Source organism: Crinia signifera, chromosome 4 (assembly GCF_055691185.1).
Source record: "Crinia signifera chromosome 4, ASM5569118v1, whole genome shotgun sequence".
In the NCBI taxonomy this organism is placed as follows: domain Eukaryota; kingdom Metazoa; phylum Chordata; class Amphibia; order Anura; family Myobatrachidae; genus Crinia; species Crinia signifera.
Genome location: NC_139220.1, coordinates 97,166,388 through 97,185,232, shown reverse-complemented (window position 1 = coordinate 97,185,232; position 18,845 = coordinate 97,166,388). Strand labels below are relative to the sequence as shown.

At 43.9% G+C, this 18,845-nt stretch overlaps 1 protein-coding gene across 3 annotated transcripts in view; it reads right to left on the bottom strand.

Annotated features, from left to right (window-relative positions):
* The window catches only part of HTR4 (5-hydroxytryptamine receptor 4), a 468,365-nt gene extending 450,144 nt beyond the window's left edge, over positions 1-18,221 (bottom strand). For 2 of the 3 annotated variants that reach the window (XM_083182033.1, XM_083182032.1), the window contains exon 1: positions 17,869-18,220. Coding sequence is in view for 2 of the 3 variants with exons in the window: in XM_083182032.1 (XP_083038158.1) it covers positions 17,869-17,906 (38 nt within the window). In the remaining variant the exon portion in view is untranslated. Of the gene's footprint in view, positions 1-17,868 lie in introns of all 3 variants that reach the window. The other variant, XM_083182034.1, reaches the window with a different exon arrangement.
* Positions 18,222-18,845: the final 624 nt, after the last annotated feature.

The following is an 18,845-nucleotide window of genomic DNA, read 5'->3' as shown; positions in this document are numbered from 1 at the left end:
TGCACATGTTACATCTGCCACATGCAGTGCAGCATGGTTTTGATCAGGTCTGAATTAGGCCCTTTGTTACTGTGGCCAGAACTACAGTATGCCAACACACCAATTTAAACAAGGCTAAAATGCTACTGAACGTATTTTAATGGTGTCATCAGTATTATGTAAAACATGCGGTTATACTGCCAAAACCATTTAAATAGCTTCAATAGAATTTTAATATTGCCGGCATGATAGTGCCGGTACAGTGCGGCCCACAGTGATACTGATGACATGATGAATTAAGCTCATCTCACCATAAAGGCCCCCTTACTCTTGTCCAACAAGTTGGACCTCATTGGCTTGAGATTTATCCTATGTGCAGGAGGATCAATCTCTTGGTTAGACCCATTGCGCATGGGATTGTGCCTTTGGTCCTACACATGAGGCACATCAGATTTTGTCAGAAAAATTGGCCCAATCCATCTGAATTGGGTCAAATCTGAAAAAAAGCTCACAAGTGTAAGGGGCCCTTTACTCTTAAGGCCCCCATACATTAGTCCGACTTGTCCTAGGGACAAGTCGGACTTGATTTCCCCTGCAGCTCCCCGGGAGGGGGGACACACGATTAGGCACTTGATGTGCCAAATTTTGCATATGATAAATCTCATGGATTTATCATATGCAGTCCCCAGGGAGCTGCAGTGGGAGAGCCGGGTGGGGGACGCTGGGGAGCAGCAGGGAACAGCTGGGCAGGGTGAGCTGACAAATAGTCAGCTGGCCGGGGACACGGTTGATCCGGGCATGGGGAGAGGCTGGCAGGGGCAGTGTACACATAGGCAGCGGGCGGGGGGACGCCGGTGAACCGGCGAGAGGAACAGCTCACGTGCTGGGCAGGACCAGGCAGATGCAGATTCAAGGAAGAAAAAAACCAATACAAAGAATGGGGAGCCAGTGATTGGCTGAGAGCTCTCTCAGCCAATTGCTGATTGGCTGAGAGAGCTCTCTCAGCCAATCACTGCCTCCCCATTCGTTTGTATTGAAGCTGCGTCTGCCTGGTCCTCCTGCCCAGCAGTGAGCTGGTTCCCTTCGCTGGTTCACCGGCGTCCCCCCGCCCGCTGTCTATAGTGTCAGCTGCCCCTGCCAGCCTCTCCCCATGCCCGGCGTCCCCCCGCCCGCTGTCTATAGTGTCAGCTGCCCCTGCCAGCCTCTCCCCATGCCCGGCGTCCCCCGCCTGCTGACTTTTTGTCAGCTCACCTTCCCCGGCGTCCCCCGCCTGCTGACCCTGCCCGGAGACTGCACATAAGATTTAGGAAATCTTATGTGCAGCCGGTGCAATGCCCGACTCTGATCCGATGCGCACAGGACCGCGCATCGGGTCGGATAGGGTGTCAAAACATGCGATTTGGGATGATTTCACAGCCCAATTCATCCGAATCGGGTGAAATCGGGCCCAAATCGCATAGTGTATGGGGGCCTTTACCAATTCATTTTTGCTAAATTGTTTATTTCTATGCTTAAACAAGTAGAACTGGAAATGTAATGACTTTTACCAAGCTGACATTTTCTGCTGCACATAAACAATGGCAACATCAATGAATAACGCTTTGTCACCTTTCTCTCAAGTAATCAGTGGTTTTATGGTTTTGACAGATATATGGTATATGCCACGCTGCTGTTAATGCTGGTGAGACAGCTATCCACTAGATGACTTACAGTTAACAAGTGGAACATGACTTTCCTAATCAGACTTATATGGGTGCAAAACATGTATCTGTCTGACACGCTGATTAAACGCATCAATCATTCCACATTTTCCACATGATTCACATTGTATCCAATACTTATTGGCAACTAAACAATCATAGACTGTTAGCTTTACTTTTCCTCCCTATATTTGATTTTTCAGAAGACAGGCTCTGGAATAACAGAATTAATTGTATGTGTGGTTTGTATAGACAAAACCATCACAAGCAGAACCACAGGAGCCTGATGAGGTGTCATATGTCAACTACAACTGAAAAGTTTTGAAAATCATTTGGGGGCCGATTTAGGCAGGTCTACGCTGTGACCAGGCGTTAATGCCCATGTGAGAACTCCCGCAGAAAACGCCTTCAGCGATGCGGTGCATTCGCACATTGATTGGCAGCCAGGGGGCAATCCAGGGTAGACAGTGTTTCATGGGCATGCCCACACAAAAGGTGGACACACCCATAGAAAAAATGCTGGGTGGTTCCCAGAGAATGCAGGCGATCCTCTGCCTGCTTGGGGCAGGTGGATGACATCACATGATGTCAGAGCCCACCCTCATTTCCGAGAAAACCATGCAGCAGAAAAGAAAGCACTGGGCTACTTTCATGCTGTGAGAAGAGGAGGTCATTTGATTGTTAGCATGGGCTCGTTGGAGCAGCAGTTATATGCATGCTACTCTGTGAATATGTGCAGCCCAGAGAGCAGGTCTGAATCAGGCCCATCACGTGTTAGAAAAGTGATTCGCATTAGGCCACAGGGGTGGGGTGCAATACCACCCAAGTTAAGCAGAGGTGTGGGATGCCAGCCAAACTCGGACATGTTTTTAAAGCGATAATCATTCAGGGAGTCAGAGGGTACAGGGGTCATGGCTAGCAACTCACAGTGCTGGCCATGCCCCCACATCAGTGAAACAGGGATGTGGCCTCACAATCGTGGCCATCCCGTGAGGTCACGCCCCATTTCATCCCTCTGAATGTTGGGAGGTATGCATCAGTGGTGTAAGTAGAAAAAAATTTTCAGTGGGAGTGTGCTGCGTGCCAAAGAATGGGCGTGGTCAGGGGGCATGGTCATATGACATGAGGGGGAGTGGCTTCATGACAAAACTTTAGAACACGATGACATTTCTGTTTGGGCTTGTGCATTGCATCCTGCACACAAAATGTAGGAGCCAGATAAACCACAAACAGGGATATTGCGCGCCAATGGCGCTCGGACAAAATTTACACAGTAATGCCTGTTACGCGTCACACACCCAATACATATTACCCATGCTATAATGCCCATTGCGCTGCTGCACAACTGATGCCCATTACTAAAATGCCCCCAGTGCCAGATGTGCCCCCATAGTGCCACACATATGCCCCAAGTGCCACACACATATGCCCCCACAGTGCCAGATATGCCCCAAGAGTACCACACATATAGGCCCCCACAGTGCTAGGTATGCCCCCAGTGCCACACATATTCGCCCATAGTGCTAGGTATGCCCACAGTGCCACACATATGCCCCCACAGTGCCATGCCCCCACAATGCTAAGTATGCCCCCACATTGACACATATATGCCCCACAGTGCCAGATATCATATGCCCCCACAGTGCTAAGAATGCCCCCAGTGCCACACATATGCCCCACAGTGCCAGATATCATATGCCCCCACAGTGCCACACATAAATGCCCCACAGTGCCAGAATAAGGCGCCAGCAACAGCAGCAGCACCACAACTCACCCTCCGTGTCCTGACTCCTGCAGTGCTGGGATGGCTGTCTTCTTGTGTCAGAGTCTCCTCTCCCACTCCAGTCCCCCGCCGCCATGAATGCTGCTGCCACTTCTGCTTCGATTCCATTTGGCGCATCGCGCATCTCTCCTTCCCCGGCTTCACTGTGTCCCTCCCTGACTGTGAATGGGCCGTCAGCCAACCATATCTTGCGGGCTGGCTCCTGATTGGCTGCCGGCCCATAAGCACTGATTGGCTGACAGCCCAGTCACAGTGACACAGGGAGGGGAAGGAGAGACGCGTGATGCGCTCCCCTCCGAAATCAGCTGTGGCGGGGCAGCGGAGGCTATACACCATTTACATATGCGCATTACACAGTTCTGGGGTATTTGTTATGGTGGTACAGGGTACCGGCACAATATGTTTTACTGGTATGCCGCACCGCCATACTTACACCCCTGTATGTTATACAAACAGTGGACAAATTGATACCTTTGTGTTTTCCCCCATCAAATATCCACTTTATTTGGGAGAGCTAAAGTGGTACCAACCAATTAGCAAATGTCGCAGCATAAAGCAGCACTGGAACAGAAAATCATCTTTGCTGGAGCATTCCCTGAGATAAAGCAGTACTGGGTATAGTATGTAACAAGCCCCTTGCGTGTGGAAACTGCAGTGAGATTCCCAGCTAAAGGCCTAATTCAGACTGAACTGAACAAAACCATGTGTACTGCAGGTATGCAAAATGTTACAAGCCGAGAGTTAGATTTGTGCAAGTTATTTTGTTTATGTGCAGGGTAAATACTGGCTGCTTTATTTTTAAACTATAGTTTAGATTTCAGTTTCAGCACACCCCACCCAAATCTAACTCTCTCTCTGCAGGGGCCGACCAGTACACACCTGTACTATATAGTCAAATTGAATGCATTTTGCGTACCATCCGGTTTGATCCCAATAGAATCGGGATTGGATCGCAAGCAAAATCGCACAGTGTGTACCCACTGTGTACCCCTTAGTGTCTAAAAGATAATAGTTCCCTTTTCAGTGAGCTCAGGAAATGAATCACTATGTACTCAGATCCAATACCGGTGCTCACTCTGTTACCGCTGCCTTAGAGCAGTCCCCATGCATAAGGAAAATATAGGGAAAAAAAATTTACATTTGCATTACCAAAATGACAACCCTGGTAATCATATGGCTTTAAGGTGCACTTCATTCACTTATTTTTAGCTAATTGCAAAAAAAAAAAAAATATATATATCAAATCATTAAAAACCAGCTTTGGATATCATTTTTCTCCCACATGGAGAGGGACAGGTAGGCAAGTATGTTAATGGTGCTGGCAAGGGGAGATACATAGTGCATCAGCACTAGGATGATGCGCTGCGAAGGGCTAGCAGCAATCGCACAATGTAACAGAGCAGCTAGGAGCCGATAGGCTGGTACTTTTCAAGGTTATGTACATAGAGCCTAAATCTTCTTGTATGTTTGTGATATAAGAATGATTAGATGATATAATATTTTTTTTCAATATCTATAGAGTAACATTGTTACATGTATTTTTATCTTTAATGCGTTTTCATGGTTACTCACTGAAGCTGTATATAACAATACATAATTACATTATTCCTATGCGCACAAAAGAGTTATGTAGGGCGCACAGAATCAAAAGCTAAACTTTATGCCTCTAATGGCACCTTGATGGTCTGTGTATAATTACACACACGAACATAATAATGTCAGCGCTAAACAAAAATGGAAGCTGTAAGGATTTTTGATGAGTATGTGGGTGAGAAAGGAAGCGGTGAACTGGAAGGTCCCACTGCAATATACATAAAGGGAAAGTGACCAATTAGCCATCTTGCTCTCATTCTCCAATGTTTGAATTATCAATGTTTCCATGACTACCAACAGAAATTTCAAGACAGAAGTTTTACAGCTCTAGACCGCATAGCATCTTTGCTGTGGGATCAGTGATATTGTTCTTTTGTTCTAAACCTAAAGTTTAGTAAATGCTATATTTAGCTGTAAGTTAGCAGACATAGCAGTTCCCTAGAAGCTACTGCATTATTATTTTTTTACCATTTCAGGTCCAACGTCTAGTCAGGCTCAACAGCCCTAGCGCTAATAGCAGATCCAATGGTGAGCCACTTTAAAATAAGAACATTAACATTGTTCAACATTCAATGTAGACCATTTTTGAATAATAATAATAATAATAATAATAATAATAATAAAAATGACAATTAATTTTAAACGAGACTGAATTGAATGTTAAATTGCAAAAAAGGGGTTAATATCTCAACTCTGATACCTAGAAAGTTGTGGGCCTTTCATGACATGACCCAGGACCATATATATTAAAAAAAAAAAAAAAAAAAAAAAAATGAATACTTGAAATATATATATATTTTTTAAACGTCATAAAGTATCTGCTTCTGCTAGAGCCCCAAGATCCCACCACCCTCTCTGTCCAGCTCCCCTCCCTGCTCTGTCCGGCCTGATCTGAGGCTATGGCTAAACCTGCTCCAAATAATGTTGACATTCATTATCCTTAATACAGTATTTTACACCATTGGTTCCCAAACATTCTTGAATATCTGCACCTTATGCTGCTTTCCCACTGCCAAGTCGTTTAAAGAACTGGTATTTCTAAACGGTATTTAAAACGGTATTAGCTTTCACATTGCAGTAGATTACTGTTTTAAATAGCGTTTAAGTACCATTCACATCGCAGTAAACCGTTCAATCCACTCGTGTCCCCTGGTACCTGTCCTGCCCCCCCTCCCACCCCCAGTACCTTGCCCCCCCTCCCCTGGTGCCTTGCAGCTGGTACCTTGCATCTGGGCAGCATGGTAGGCAGCGAGCATTCAAGGGCTCCTAGTCGGCAGGTCCCAGACTGATTGCTGAAAGCATCATGCAGGAGGAGGCTGGTGCACAGACAGCGGGGGCACTGAGTTGCCCATAGCATACAGAAGAAAACAAACTTGTCGGCGCTGGATCTGTTGTCACGATTAATAGACAGAGGTTCCTCAGTCGGTATTCGGTGTACATGCAAAAGAGTATAAATGCAATGTATCATAGTGGAGTATTACTAAGAGGGTTATTATAATAGAGCCCGGTGATTTCAGAGAGAATCCGTACCAAACTCACAAGGAAATGGGAGGAGATACACACATAAGGTATCTTTTGCAATGAGTCCTCCAGAATCACCATGCGATGATCTCTGTCTATTAATCGTGACAACAAATACAGCGCCTACAAGTTTGTTTTCTTCTGTATTCTCTGCCAGTGGGGACGCCTTTGTGGTCCCTCATCTGACTTGTGGCTGCACAGATCGGCTGCGCCTTGGGACTGCTTCAAATGTTCTTTTTTTCTTTAAGTTGCCCATAGCAAACCAATCAGATTCGATTAACTTCTAGAACAGGGGTGGCCAAACCTGTCCTCAAGTTCTACCAACAGTTCATATATTTTAGGCAACCTGTGGATCTATAGTAGGATGTTTTTAAAATGTGACAGTTATGTGCACCAGGCTAGGTGATTTTGAAAAAGTGGACTGTTGGTAGATCTGGAGGACAGGTGTGGACGCCCCTATTCTAGAAGATTTGTGTGAACGGAGCTCCACTGGGTGCCATCTAGTAGCCGCTGGTGCACCATCGACTTAAATAGCAGCGATAGGCTTTTATTATATCGAATACTGCAAGAAAGCAATTGCATGGTCTCAGATATTCTTAAAGGGGAGAAAGACACAATATAAATGGCAAAAAGGCCAGAGAATATGCAGTTAGTTATTTCACTGAAATCACTTGCCAGCTGAACAGTTTGAAAAGTTTGACCCTTGGGATATGGAGCATTTGTATGACCGTGTTTGCACTTGTTGCAGAGATGGCATCTGGGCACTGCCATATGTCAGCACTTTTCATCTCAAATGCTTATATGTTTGCAGACCTCAGGGGTTAGCTGGGTCTGGTGAGGAATGTCAATACACACACATTGCAGCTTCCTGGTACCTTTTAAGGAAGTCACTTTTATTACCTACAACACAGGTAGAAGATGGGATCTGTCTACTGCTGTCCTGTACAGAGGGCTGGCATGTAATGTAATGTAGCTCAAACAGATCGCTGATTGCAAGACTACTGGAAAGTGGTTCCCATGGGAAATGATGCGGGAGACTGCTTCTCAGGATATACTGAGACTGCTTATAGACGCTACTGCATCAATCTCACATCAGAGAGGAGCCCCAAATAAGAAACTATGTGAGAATTATACTATAGAAGCATCTAGGAGTAGAGGTTGGGGGTGTAGGGGGATGGGGTAAAAAGGTTTTCTTAAAATAGAAGTTTATCAACTGGCAAATGTAGACTTACTTTCACAAAACACATTCTATATTGTGTCCCATTTTATAGAGCCTGGAAATGTCTTATTTGCATTAACTTAAAAAAAAAAAAGATTAATTTTGTCTTCATTTAAAAACATATATTCAGAAAAACTGATTTTCATGTGGATCATGGATGGATGCTGTCTCGCTGTACAAAGCATGTGTAGAGGTTAATGAAAATGTGGATCTTTAAGAAATGCCAGGAGGTCAAGTGATGCCACCTTATTTTATTTGTGATGCCAAACAGAAAGGTGTTGGCAGTCTATTAGACTTTATGTTAACAAGCAATAAAATGAAACGGCAAGTTCGGATTAAAGTGGCAGATAACTTTAATCTCTTTACAGGTACTGTGCACAGCTGCATATCTTTTGGATAAATATATAGGGAATTAAATTGATCACGACAAATTACCTGCACGTAAAATATAACCCTGTATTTAAAAGAACGGTACTTGTGTAGTTTCACGGCAGCAGGCTTCGCTACATTTTCAGCGTAGGCTAAGCTACGTTGTCAGCGTAGCCCAACAGCTGCCTAGCGTAGTCAGCGTAGTGTCCCCGTGGCAGCCCTGCGTACTTAGCGTAGGCAGTGTAGTCACCGTACGAGCCCCGTGAGGGGATGCGTTACGTGTCCTCCCTACCTGTTCATACCCCCACTGTCCACGTCGGCATGGAGTTGATTTTATAAGGTGTGGCGAGCTCAGCGACGCATAAAACGATCTTCGGGCTCGGTGGCTCACTGTGTTCACCACACTTTATAAAATCAACTCCACGCCGACGAGGATAGTGGGGGTATGAATAGGTTGGGAGGACGCGTACCACTGCACTCACCACGCATCGGGCAGGCGTGGCTAGTGGGGGTGTTTCAGGAACACATTCGCACCTGTCATGTCATCCTACGCTAACTACGTAAGCTCCAGCTATCTGCGAACATACTGACTATGCTCACTACACACCAACTGCACAACACTGACTGACTACGCTAACTATGTAAACTCCGGCTAACCGCGAACGTACTGACTACACTGACTGCGGGAACACGACACTGATACTGACCTTGACGCTGACTACACTAACTACGCTGGCCGCGGGAACACTACGCTGATTCTGACAGGGACACTATGCTGACTACGTAACTGCTGCTGTGAAACTACACAAGTACCAAAAGAACCAGCACCGGGCTCCTGGACCAGTCCTGCTTACAATAATAGGGGGGACAAAATATGAAGGGGCCCCCCGTATTTCTGCAACCAGCACCGGGCTCCATTAGCCGGGGGGGGGACGCCACAGCCCAGGGACACATTTATAGTGGTCTCTAGAGGCCGCAGCATCACCCCCAACTAGTCACCCCTGGCCGTACTCCCTAGGGCACCCAAGGGTCATGGGTGAAACCCAGGGCTGTGGGTGCCGGGCTGATAGCCAATTCAGTGTTATAAAATGTTAGGCAGGAGGCAGGCAGCAGTGGGTCCCCTTATGCCAGGACCCATGTGCTGCGGGAGGCAGGCAGCAGTCCCCTGATGCCAGACACGGGACGTGGCAGAGTCCCTGATCCCGGGATAATCCACCTCTACATCCCTGTACTGCTAATATACAGTATATGGCACATCCTTGCCTGTACAATAATAGAATGCCCACAAGAAACTCCTGTTACAGATGGAGCCTCTCTCATCACACTGTGATGCCGGCAGCCAGCAGACAAGGTGCGCGTCTCATTCTCCGCTGTGGATGAGTGAGCGTGTGGGATACTCACATGACCGCCGGCCCGCCTCTCCGCCAGTGCCCACTAATGAAATCTGTCACGCTGACATCAAGGGGGAGGCTGGCTCCATCTGTATGTGTGAATGCCTCTATGTCATCATTGATCTGTTGTTGAGCAGTGACCGAGATACAGGACTCATCAATTTTTGCTCTTCTGCATTGCATATGTCTGCTGTGATGCATGTGTAATTTACTAAAAATTGCATATTCGGACCAGCTTACAGCTCAGAATAATGCCCTAAGTATGGCACTGTATATTTCAGCTTTTCTCCTTATATTTACTATGCATAGATACTTTAATCATATTTATTTGTATTAATAGAATATACCCATGATATTTATATAACTGGTCTTCAGAGCCATAACTAGGGGGTGGATGAGCAGTGCAGCTGCATAGACCACACGGTTCAGTGGTGACACCTTTACTGTCAAACGCATACTTACTACTGGTTTGCAATGCATCTGAAACAGCTCCCTTCAGGAAGTAGTATTGCAATTCTTGGTGCTTGCGGACCCGTCCTCTCTGTATGACATCATGCACTTAGGGGGCGGGGCCAGGACAGGGCACCCTATTAAGGGACTGCTGGTCTATATTGTACACTTTTTGAAAATGTAAATTTCTCATATTGAATAACGGATGTTAAACATGGATTATCACTTGAAAATACCACCATTGGGCAGTGATGGGTCATTATTAGCAACTGACATGTTACGTTTGAAAATCTGTGTGATACATCAGCTAAAGAGAAACTTCATCAAGATTTCCCACACATAGTAGAGGTTGCATTTTAATACTACACCACTCCTGATAAATTACCTTGTTGACTGCAATTTTTCTAATTACCTTTTGTTCTCCGTAATGTTACAGTGGCAAGGGCCAATTTTCTTTTTAATGAGAAATCTTTTGGCTTTTTTTTTTTTTATGAATGTAAATGCATAATCTCTAATGAATAGCCATACAATTTTCAGACATATTTAGGAATCTGCTTAACATTATGGTTGGAGAGAAACCAAATAAATTCAGCTTGTCTGCAGCACTAAATTGAGGTACTATACCCACCACTGTCATTGAAATAGAAGATTTCTTTGGTAAAGAAAAATTGGGAGTGAAGCAGTATACTGCATGTTAGTAAAATGTATATTTATTTCTGGAGCTTGTATGGCGCTCAGTGTATGAAGTAATAGTAACTGCAATAAATGCATGGGATAGAAAAAAAGGAAACGGGCTTACAAGCAGCATAAAAAACAAACATTGTTGGAAACATTGTCACACATTTATTCAATGCAGCCATTTCCTACCGCATTAAAGCTTGTCAATTCTGCTTTTTAAAAAGTAGAATCTGCAAGTTTGAAAACAGACGATGTATTGTCAAATCCCCAGCAGTTTTCGACCAAATACGTGTGGATTTTCACAATTCATGTATATTCTGACTGTCGGAAGACTGAATACCAACAATGTGAATCTCCTCCTGCCCCCTGCAGCCGGAAGGACATCAACGGCTATGACATGCTGCTGGGGGAGGAGGAGCAGCACGGAGGATGGGGAGGGAAGTCTGCATCTGCGGCGTGCGATGATAGAAGCCCATAGGCTTCTATACAGTATCGCCACCCCAAGGTGGTGATACCCTGCCTTGCGAAGTCGGGGGCGGACAGATCTTAGTACATTAGAAAATGCGTTAAAACCACCAAAAATGTGTGTTTTACCACATTTTCCCCTTAGTACATCCCACCATTATTCTATATTTACTGAAGCTTTTGAAAATAAAAAAGGTGATGTTATCCATAACAAACAGTCAGATTCTGTCTAGCAATAGATACATGATAGACAGAATCTTATTGGTTGCTATGGGCAACATGACCTCTTTAATTTTTAGAAGCTTTAGTAAATTTACTACTGCGTAGTAAACATTCTGGTGTTGACATTCTAACTGCATACCGTAATACATAACCTAAGTTATACTGTATATTATTTCAGTTTTGTTTTTAAAATTGCCTCATTTAGTTCACAGAGACCGACAAAAATAATTCCATCTTACAATACAATGCAGGTCTGTTCTGCTCGATAGACCACAATTTTAATGAAACTCTAATGTGACAGACTTCACAATTTATTTTTCAAGCTACAGGTTTTTGTTGGTAACTTTTTGAAGCATCATGGTAACCCTGGTAAAGAAAAAAGAATCAGCAGAGACTTGAAAGCCGAAAGTAATTGTGCACCTTGGTAAAACCATATTGCACTACTGGAGGGGCAGGTGTACATTGGGCCTGATTCAGACCAGAACCCAGGGCTGCAAATCCACAGCCCTGCCGATGATAGGTCAACTGTGCATGCGCAAATGGTTTTCCCCTCACGTGTACAGCTGCAAACAAATTTGCAGCCATGCACATGGGTGGGAAGGATTTTACCTGATAGCTGGGCTCCAAAGAGAGAGAGATAGATAAATACATACAGTACATAGATAACCTGGCACTCCCAATCTATAGGACTATATATGACAGGCAAACAAAATGTCACAGACTCACAGTTTAGTAGCCAACATTTCAGAAACGGGTGGCTATTATCAAGACATGGCTCTGAAACATTGGCTGCTAAACTGTGGTATGACAGTAAAGGTGCCCATACACTGCTGCAACGTCTCACAGCAGTGTTTGGACACAGATACCCTGGCAAGCCGCCAGGCAGGGCGCATGTGATCCGTTGTGATGGATCGAATGCGTCCCTGCTTCCCGCCTCCCTCGCCTCCAGGAGGGTGGTCAGATAGGCAGCAGTGTATGGGCACACGGGACCGCTCATCGGACCTGACGGCATGTCAGGGAGAGGCAATTTGGTCCAATTTAATGGGCCGATTGGTCGCAACCGGCCGAAATCGGACCAAATCGCCTCAGTGTATGGGCACCTTAACATTTTCTTTTGGTGTTCCTTTAAGTTTTATCCCTCAAACAGTGAACTATTGGAAAGAACCAAAACATTTTAAATACAGACATAGAAGTAGGTGTCTCCAATTTCTGCCTCTAGTTGGCTACAAACCAGTATGCAAATATTACCACTGAGCAAAGCTTTGATAACATTATACAATGCAGTCTAAATAACTTCCTCAATACTAATAGCAAAACAACAATGACAGGATAGGTGGCCCAAAATTCTGTTGAAATCCCTGCTCTCCTGCAGACGGACAGTGTTTATGTAGATATAATTGTTTACTACAAAGAAATACATTGTACATAAAGCACATATAGAAGTGTTAACATAGTTCTTGTTCTTCAAAGATACGTTTTCCTCATAGCATATTTCGGTGTTGCTCAGAAAGAGGTTTCGGTTTGGCTTAAGAAAAAAATAATGGTCTGCCACTGGCAAAGTCTAGTAATATAAGTGATGCGCACTGAAATGTAAAAAGAACTCCGAACAGATAATAAGAAATTTTCGTCTCTTCTATCGAGGGTTTTTAAATCTTTGTAAACTTCCCTCAGGTTTCTCTACATTGATAACAAGCCACGATAATCAGCAAACACAATTCTGTATGATTGCTCCTGATTAAAAGAGGCTCTCAACACAAATTTAATTCTTCTGAAGGTATACAAGTCTGGCAAAGATGCGAGATTCCAATGGTGGCACAAACATCATTAGCATAAACTCGTTTTTACCAAACACTGGGGAGTTAGTAAAACTTGATCGCAAAGCGCAGTTTTTAGCAAATGGACAAAACTAGGTTGCACTGCAGGTGAAGCAGATGTAACATGTGTAGGGACAGTTACATTTAGTTTATTTATTTACAGTTTCTTATATAGCGCACACATATTCTGCAGCGCTTTATAGAGAATATTTGACATTCACATCAGCCAGTGCCCCAGTGGATCATTCAATCTATATTCCCTACCACATGTTTCCTGATGGCAGGGGGATGGGAACCCTGCCCGTCTCTGCTTCAGCGGAGACAGGCAGGGTTGGGGGGAGCTGGCGGACCGCGTTGGGGACTGGCGGCGGGGACCTGGGGGGAGCTCTGTTGTAAGGGCACGTGCGCACGTCCCCTTCCGGCAGCTGGCAGCAAATCTACTGCCAGCCCCTGCAAGGAAGAGGGACGCTCCATCTGTAGTTGGGGTGTCTTCAAACTGAAACCTAAACTGCAGTATGAAAATAAAGCAACTAGTAGTTACCCTGCATAGAAACAATATACCCCACCCAAATCTAACGCTCTCTTACTTGCCTACTTTGCCCCCCTCCACTCTGGGAGAACCCGGAGAGGAGACAGATAATGCATGTCGGGAGGATGGGACGAGGCTGATGTAACAAAGCCCCGCCCCCTTAGCAGGCAAATGCAGCAATCTGCAGGTCCACAGATCGGGGGAGGAGCTAAAATTATGCTATTTGCACCATTTTAGCCCCACACCCTTACCAGGCATTTGGTGCAGTGGGGAAGTGGGCTACGGGGCAATGCGGGAGAATTGCTCACCTTTTCAGGGGGTCGGGAGGGGGACCTGGTTTTCTGGAGGCTCCCGTCATTCCAGGAGGGTAGGCAAGTATGCTCTACCTGTACGGGTTACATTTGCCCCACCTGCAGTGCAGCATGGTTTTGCCTGTTCGTTGAGGCGAAAGGCTGCTCTTACCTGCTTGCTCAGGCCCTATCTCCCTAACTAAAACTAAAATAAATAATTAGATAGAAGCTACTTACATAAGATCGGTCAGAGCTTTGTATACTGAACCAAGAAAAATTGAGTGATCTTAGTAGTAATTGCCAAGTGTTACATTTAATGTATGCTACTTTAGATTAGTATATTTTAAAATAATGAATTAAGTCCACCTCTGCTTCTTCCGCCCTCATTTAGATAAATATACTGTCTTATATGTAGAGGCAATCTGTTTCCCCTCTCTAGCCAGCAATGTTATACTAATTGGCACTGCTAACTGGGAACAGTGCTGATGTTCATTAACAAGAATATTTATTTATTACTTATTATCAGGTATTTATATAAGCGCACACATAATCCACAGCATTTTACAGAGAAAGTTTGAACATTCACATCAGTCCCTGCCCCAGTGGAGCTTATAATCTATATTCCCTACCACATACATACACATACATTCTAGGGTTACTTTTTGCTGCGAGACAATTACCTACTAGAATATTTTTGGATTGTGAGAGGAAACCGGAGTACCCAGTGGAAACCCACTCAATCATGGGGAGAAGATACAAACTGTGCACACTTAGGGTCATGGCGAGTATAGAACCCATGAGCTCATCCCGGTGAGGCAGTAATGCTAACCATTACACTGCCCGTCTTGCCCATTAGCAGTGTTCCTTGTTTAGCCTGTTCAGCAAATATACATTCAATTTGTTTTTCTGGATCATTTGGAAGTTGTAATTTGAATACAGTATGTACAAATTTTTCAATGGGATTGCAGCACAGAACAGTGAGAAGTTTTTCATTTATCATGTTATAAAATAGGAAATAGGAGTCAGAAAACAAATATATGTGTCACCTTCTATTTTAATAGTTATTGATGTATTCTACAGGAGTATGTTAATTAAAGAATCTGACTGCATGCGAGTTCTCTACTATTACTGTCTATACTAAATTGCTATGGCTGGTCCCTAAACTCATGCAGTGGAGGAAATTTACTAAGACTGGAGTTCTATTTCACATGGGATGTTGCTATGGGCAACCAATCAGATACCATCTGTTATCTTCTAGAAGATGCTTAATAAATAAGAAAATTCTGATGGGTTGCCTATAGCAACATCCCATGTGAAATAGAACCCCTATCTTATTAAATTTCCCCCATAGTATGACTCATACTAAATATGGATATCTCTGCAGCACCTATATATGCATACCTTTGGTGCAAAGATTTATAAAACATTTAAAAAAATTTGCATGCATAATTAGATAATTAACATTACATATAATATAAAACTTGTCTTCCACAGGGTTATGTTTATTTTAAAGCAGGTAATTGCATTTGTCTACCGAATACCGAGTAAAGCTAGGTATACACTGTATATCTGTATACACTGTATGGTGTATATCTATCTGTATAAAGCTAGGTATACACTGTCCGATTTTTGATCAAGGAGACAAATCGGGGCAATTATTCGCATAGAGGAAGGTCCTGACACCTGTAAGATCCTATCAGACAATATCTTGTAAGCTAGTCACATAACATACACAGAAAAATCACAACCAAATCTAAAGTAATGATCACAGATGGCTGTAAAATAATAAAACTGGACACTACTACATGATGCGGTATTTGAAAGGTTTACAAAACAGGAAGTGTCAGTTATAACATGGCAGAGGGAACAAGTGCCAATGAATACAGAATAGACAGTAGAAGTAGATGAACTCAATGGAAATGTTGAAGTCACTGCTCAGTGCATACAAATAAAGTGTATGATAATTCAGGACACATGGTATTCTTTGCTTTATCCGAACAGGCTTAGGAAAATGTTCCACATCAACAGAACTATATCCATTATTTGACGCTTATGCTGTGTAGGTACAACAGTAAATGGTATGGTGTGGCGCAACCCTTTTAAACAATGTTACTGACACTTAATTGCATGAAAGACAAGTTTTATTTACATAAAGCAGAACAATGTATTCCATAAAGGATAAAATATACAAAATGAAAGAACAAGATATTGGAACGGATACAATACTTATGGAGATGCACTCTATATTTTGGGTACAAAGTCATATGTACACACGGTGAGATTTGACATTAGATTTTGACTATATAGTTAAAATTGCATGCAGATCATATGCAGATCACACAGGTTTTTTACCTAGCGATCCCGATGCGCACTCCCGTGACAGCACAAATAGAAACCCAGATAGACAGGGCAGCAATGGCTATATAGTGCAAATCTAATGCAGATAGCATGAAATGTATGTAAATAGTACAGAGATAGCAAAGATTGTATAGCACTCGAATCTTAAGTCAAATAGCAAGGGAAGCTCACTGTGTGTACACAGCATGATACTAACATTTCATGGAATTAACTGTGTGTGTGTGTGTGTGTGGGGGGGGGGGTAGATGGAGTTAGTAAATTGCAAACTTTATGAAGTGTAAGCTGCAAACTATTTACTTACAGTAGTTATCATTATCATATTATCTTGATTATTACACTAATGGAAAATATGATTCTTTTGAATGATAAATTACATTTTTAACCAACTGAATTCAATTAATGAAGATACCTATTAGTTTTTTGCTCCAAATCAGTAGTCTAAACTTAAGGATAGGAAACCTTTGTACTAATATAATGCTGAAAGAGCTTCTATATTGCTGAGGATCTATGGGATTGTATGTTATAAACCAATTCTATGTGCATAGATTAGAGATTAGCAATATACGTATCACTAATAAAGACATTATACAAGATAAGAAATTCATTCATTCTAAAGATTTGCTAGTAAAAGACAGGGGCTATCCTGGTAATAATGCAGTTGCGACTAGCAGTGATAGCAGTATTCCCCACCTCTATAGGAGAAATATCAACAATTGTAAATGTAATATTGTTTTTCTGGTTTTGGATTATACATAATAAAAGAAAAGGGGTTAGTTGCTGAAACATCCAATTATGTCGAATAAACTTCCATATACAAGAACTCATTTTCATGTGAAATCCATATAGTGTATGCTGCCCATATTCATTTTGGGGTTCATTTGTTGCTGATGAATCAAAATAAACGATTGCATTGTTATTGGAATACGTATCAGAAGAACATGTGAACTCTTTAGTCAATGAATGTGACAAGGGAGTGCCTGCTTTTGCTTAAGAGCCAGCTGAGATAGATAGACAGACCTATGCATTACATTAGGATACTTCTTGCACAGTAGAATGCAGTGTTGAAGTCACCGGCTCTGTAACTTGGGCAATAGACTGACAGCAGATGACTCCCCAGCCTGATGTAAATCGCACTGCAGTCAGGGACACAATGATTCCTGAATTAGATGTCATTTTCTTGGAAGGCTGAGCTGGTGTGACAACTTTCAGCACGTCATGCCATTGCATGGGAAACCTCTCCTGGCATTCCCCTAGTCAGGATCAGCACTACAGAGTAAGGGGCACATCCAGCAGCGCAGGAGCACAGACTGTAGCCCAATTGCCATGAGGGTGAGACTACTCTACCACTGTCTGTATTCCTAGAGCACTTTTACAGCAGTAACACGCAGAGCACTAATGTACTGGTATGACAGCCTGCAGAACGATGTACAGATGGTATATAATCTGATAGGCAGGTGTATAAGAAAATCCCAGTATAGATCAGTATAATGAAAAGCAGTGTCCTTACCATTGTAGTGAGGGTGCAGACAGGACTCCTAAATACATGTTACCACTTGCTGAACACAGTCCTCATCCTTCGCTGGGTCCAGTACAGGAAACGCAATGTTCTTTGGACTCAAGCTCAGCGCTGCTTCTTCTCTGTGCAGTTCATATTATTCCACGGATTCTTCCCCCAAATACTGGAAGACACGGTCCATATTACCCCTGTGTGTGGCTGAGCACGGAGCAGCCTGTGACCCAGAAGTTTGTAGCTCTTACTGGCTCGACAGCAAGTGCAGCAGCTACATAGTAACTACCTGACGCTGCAGACGCTGGCGGTTCTGCTTACTGAGCATTTGAAGCACTGCTTCCCCCTGCGCTGCTGACACTGCCTTGTATACACATTCATTCAGCGCCTCCGCCAATCAGAGGCGGGCACAGCGTGCCCGCTACTGTACTCTGCCGCTACTGTACTGCTGCACCCCCAGCTCTGCCGCTACTATACTGCACCCCCCATACACACACCTCTGCCGCTGCTGTAATGCTCCCCAACCCGGGCCATACTTGCCTACCTGACCCTCTCCATGAGGGAGAAAATGCTCTGTTCCTGGACTTCCCTGATATGTATGATTGCCATCTCCTGTGGTGAAACACCTTTCTTATCAATTACCTAGCTCCCCACAGGTGATGGCAATCATACATTACCATGGAAGTCCAGGAACAGAGCATTTTCTCCCTCATGGAGAGGGTCAGGTAGGCAAGTAAGACACGGGTCATACTTGCCTACCTGACTGTCTCCATACGGAGAAAATGCTCTGCTCCTGGACTTCCCTGGTAATGTATGATTGCCAGCACCTGTGGTGAAACACCTTTACCCAGCTCCCCACAGGTGATGGCAATCATACATTACCAGGGAAGTCCAGGAACAGAACATTTTCTCCCGCATGGAGAGGGTCAGGTAGGCAAGTATGACACGGGTATGGGTAAAAACAAGACCCCGGAATG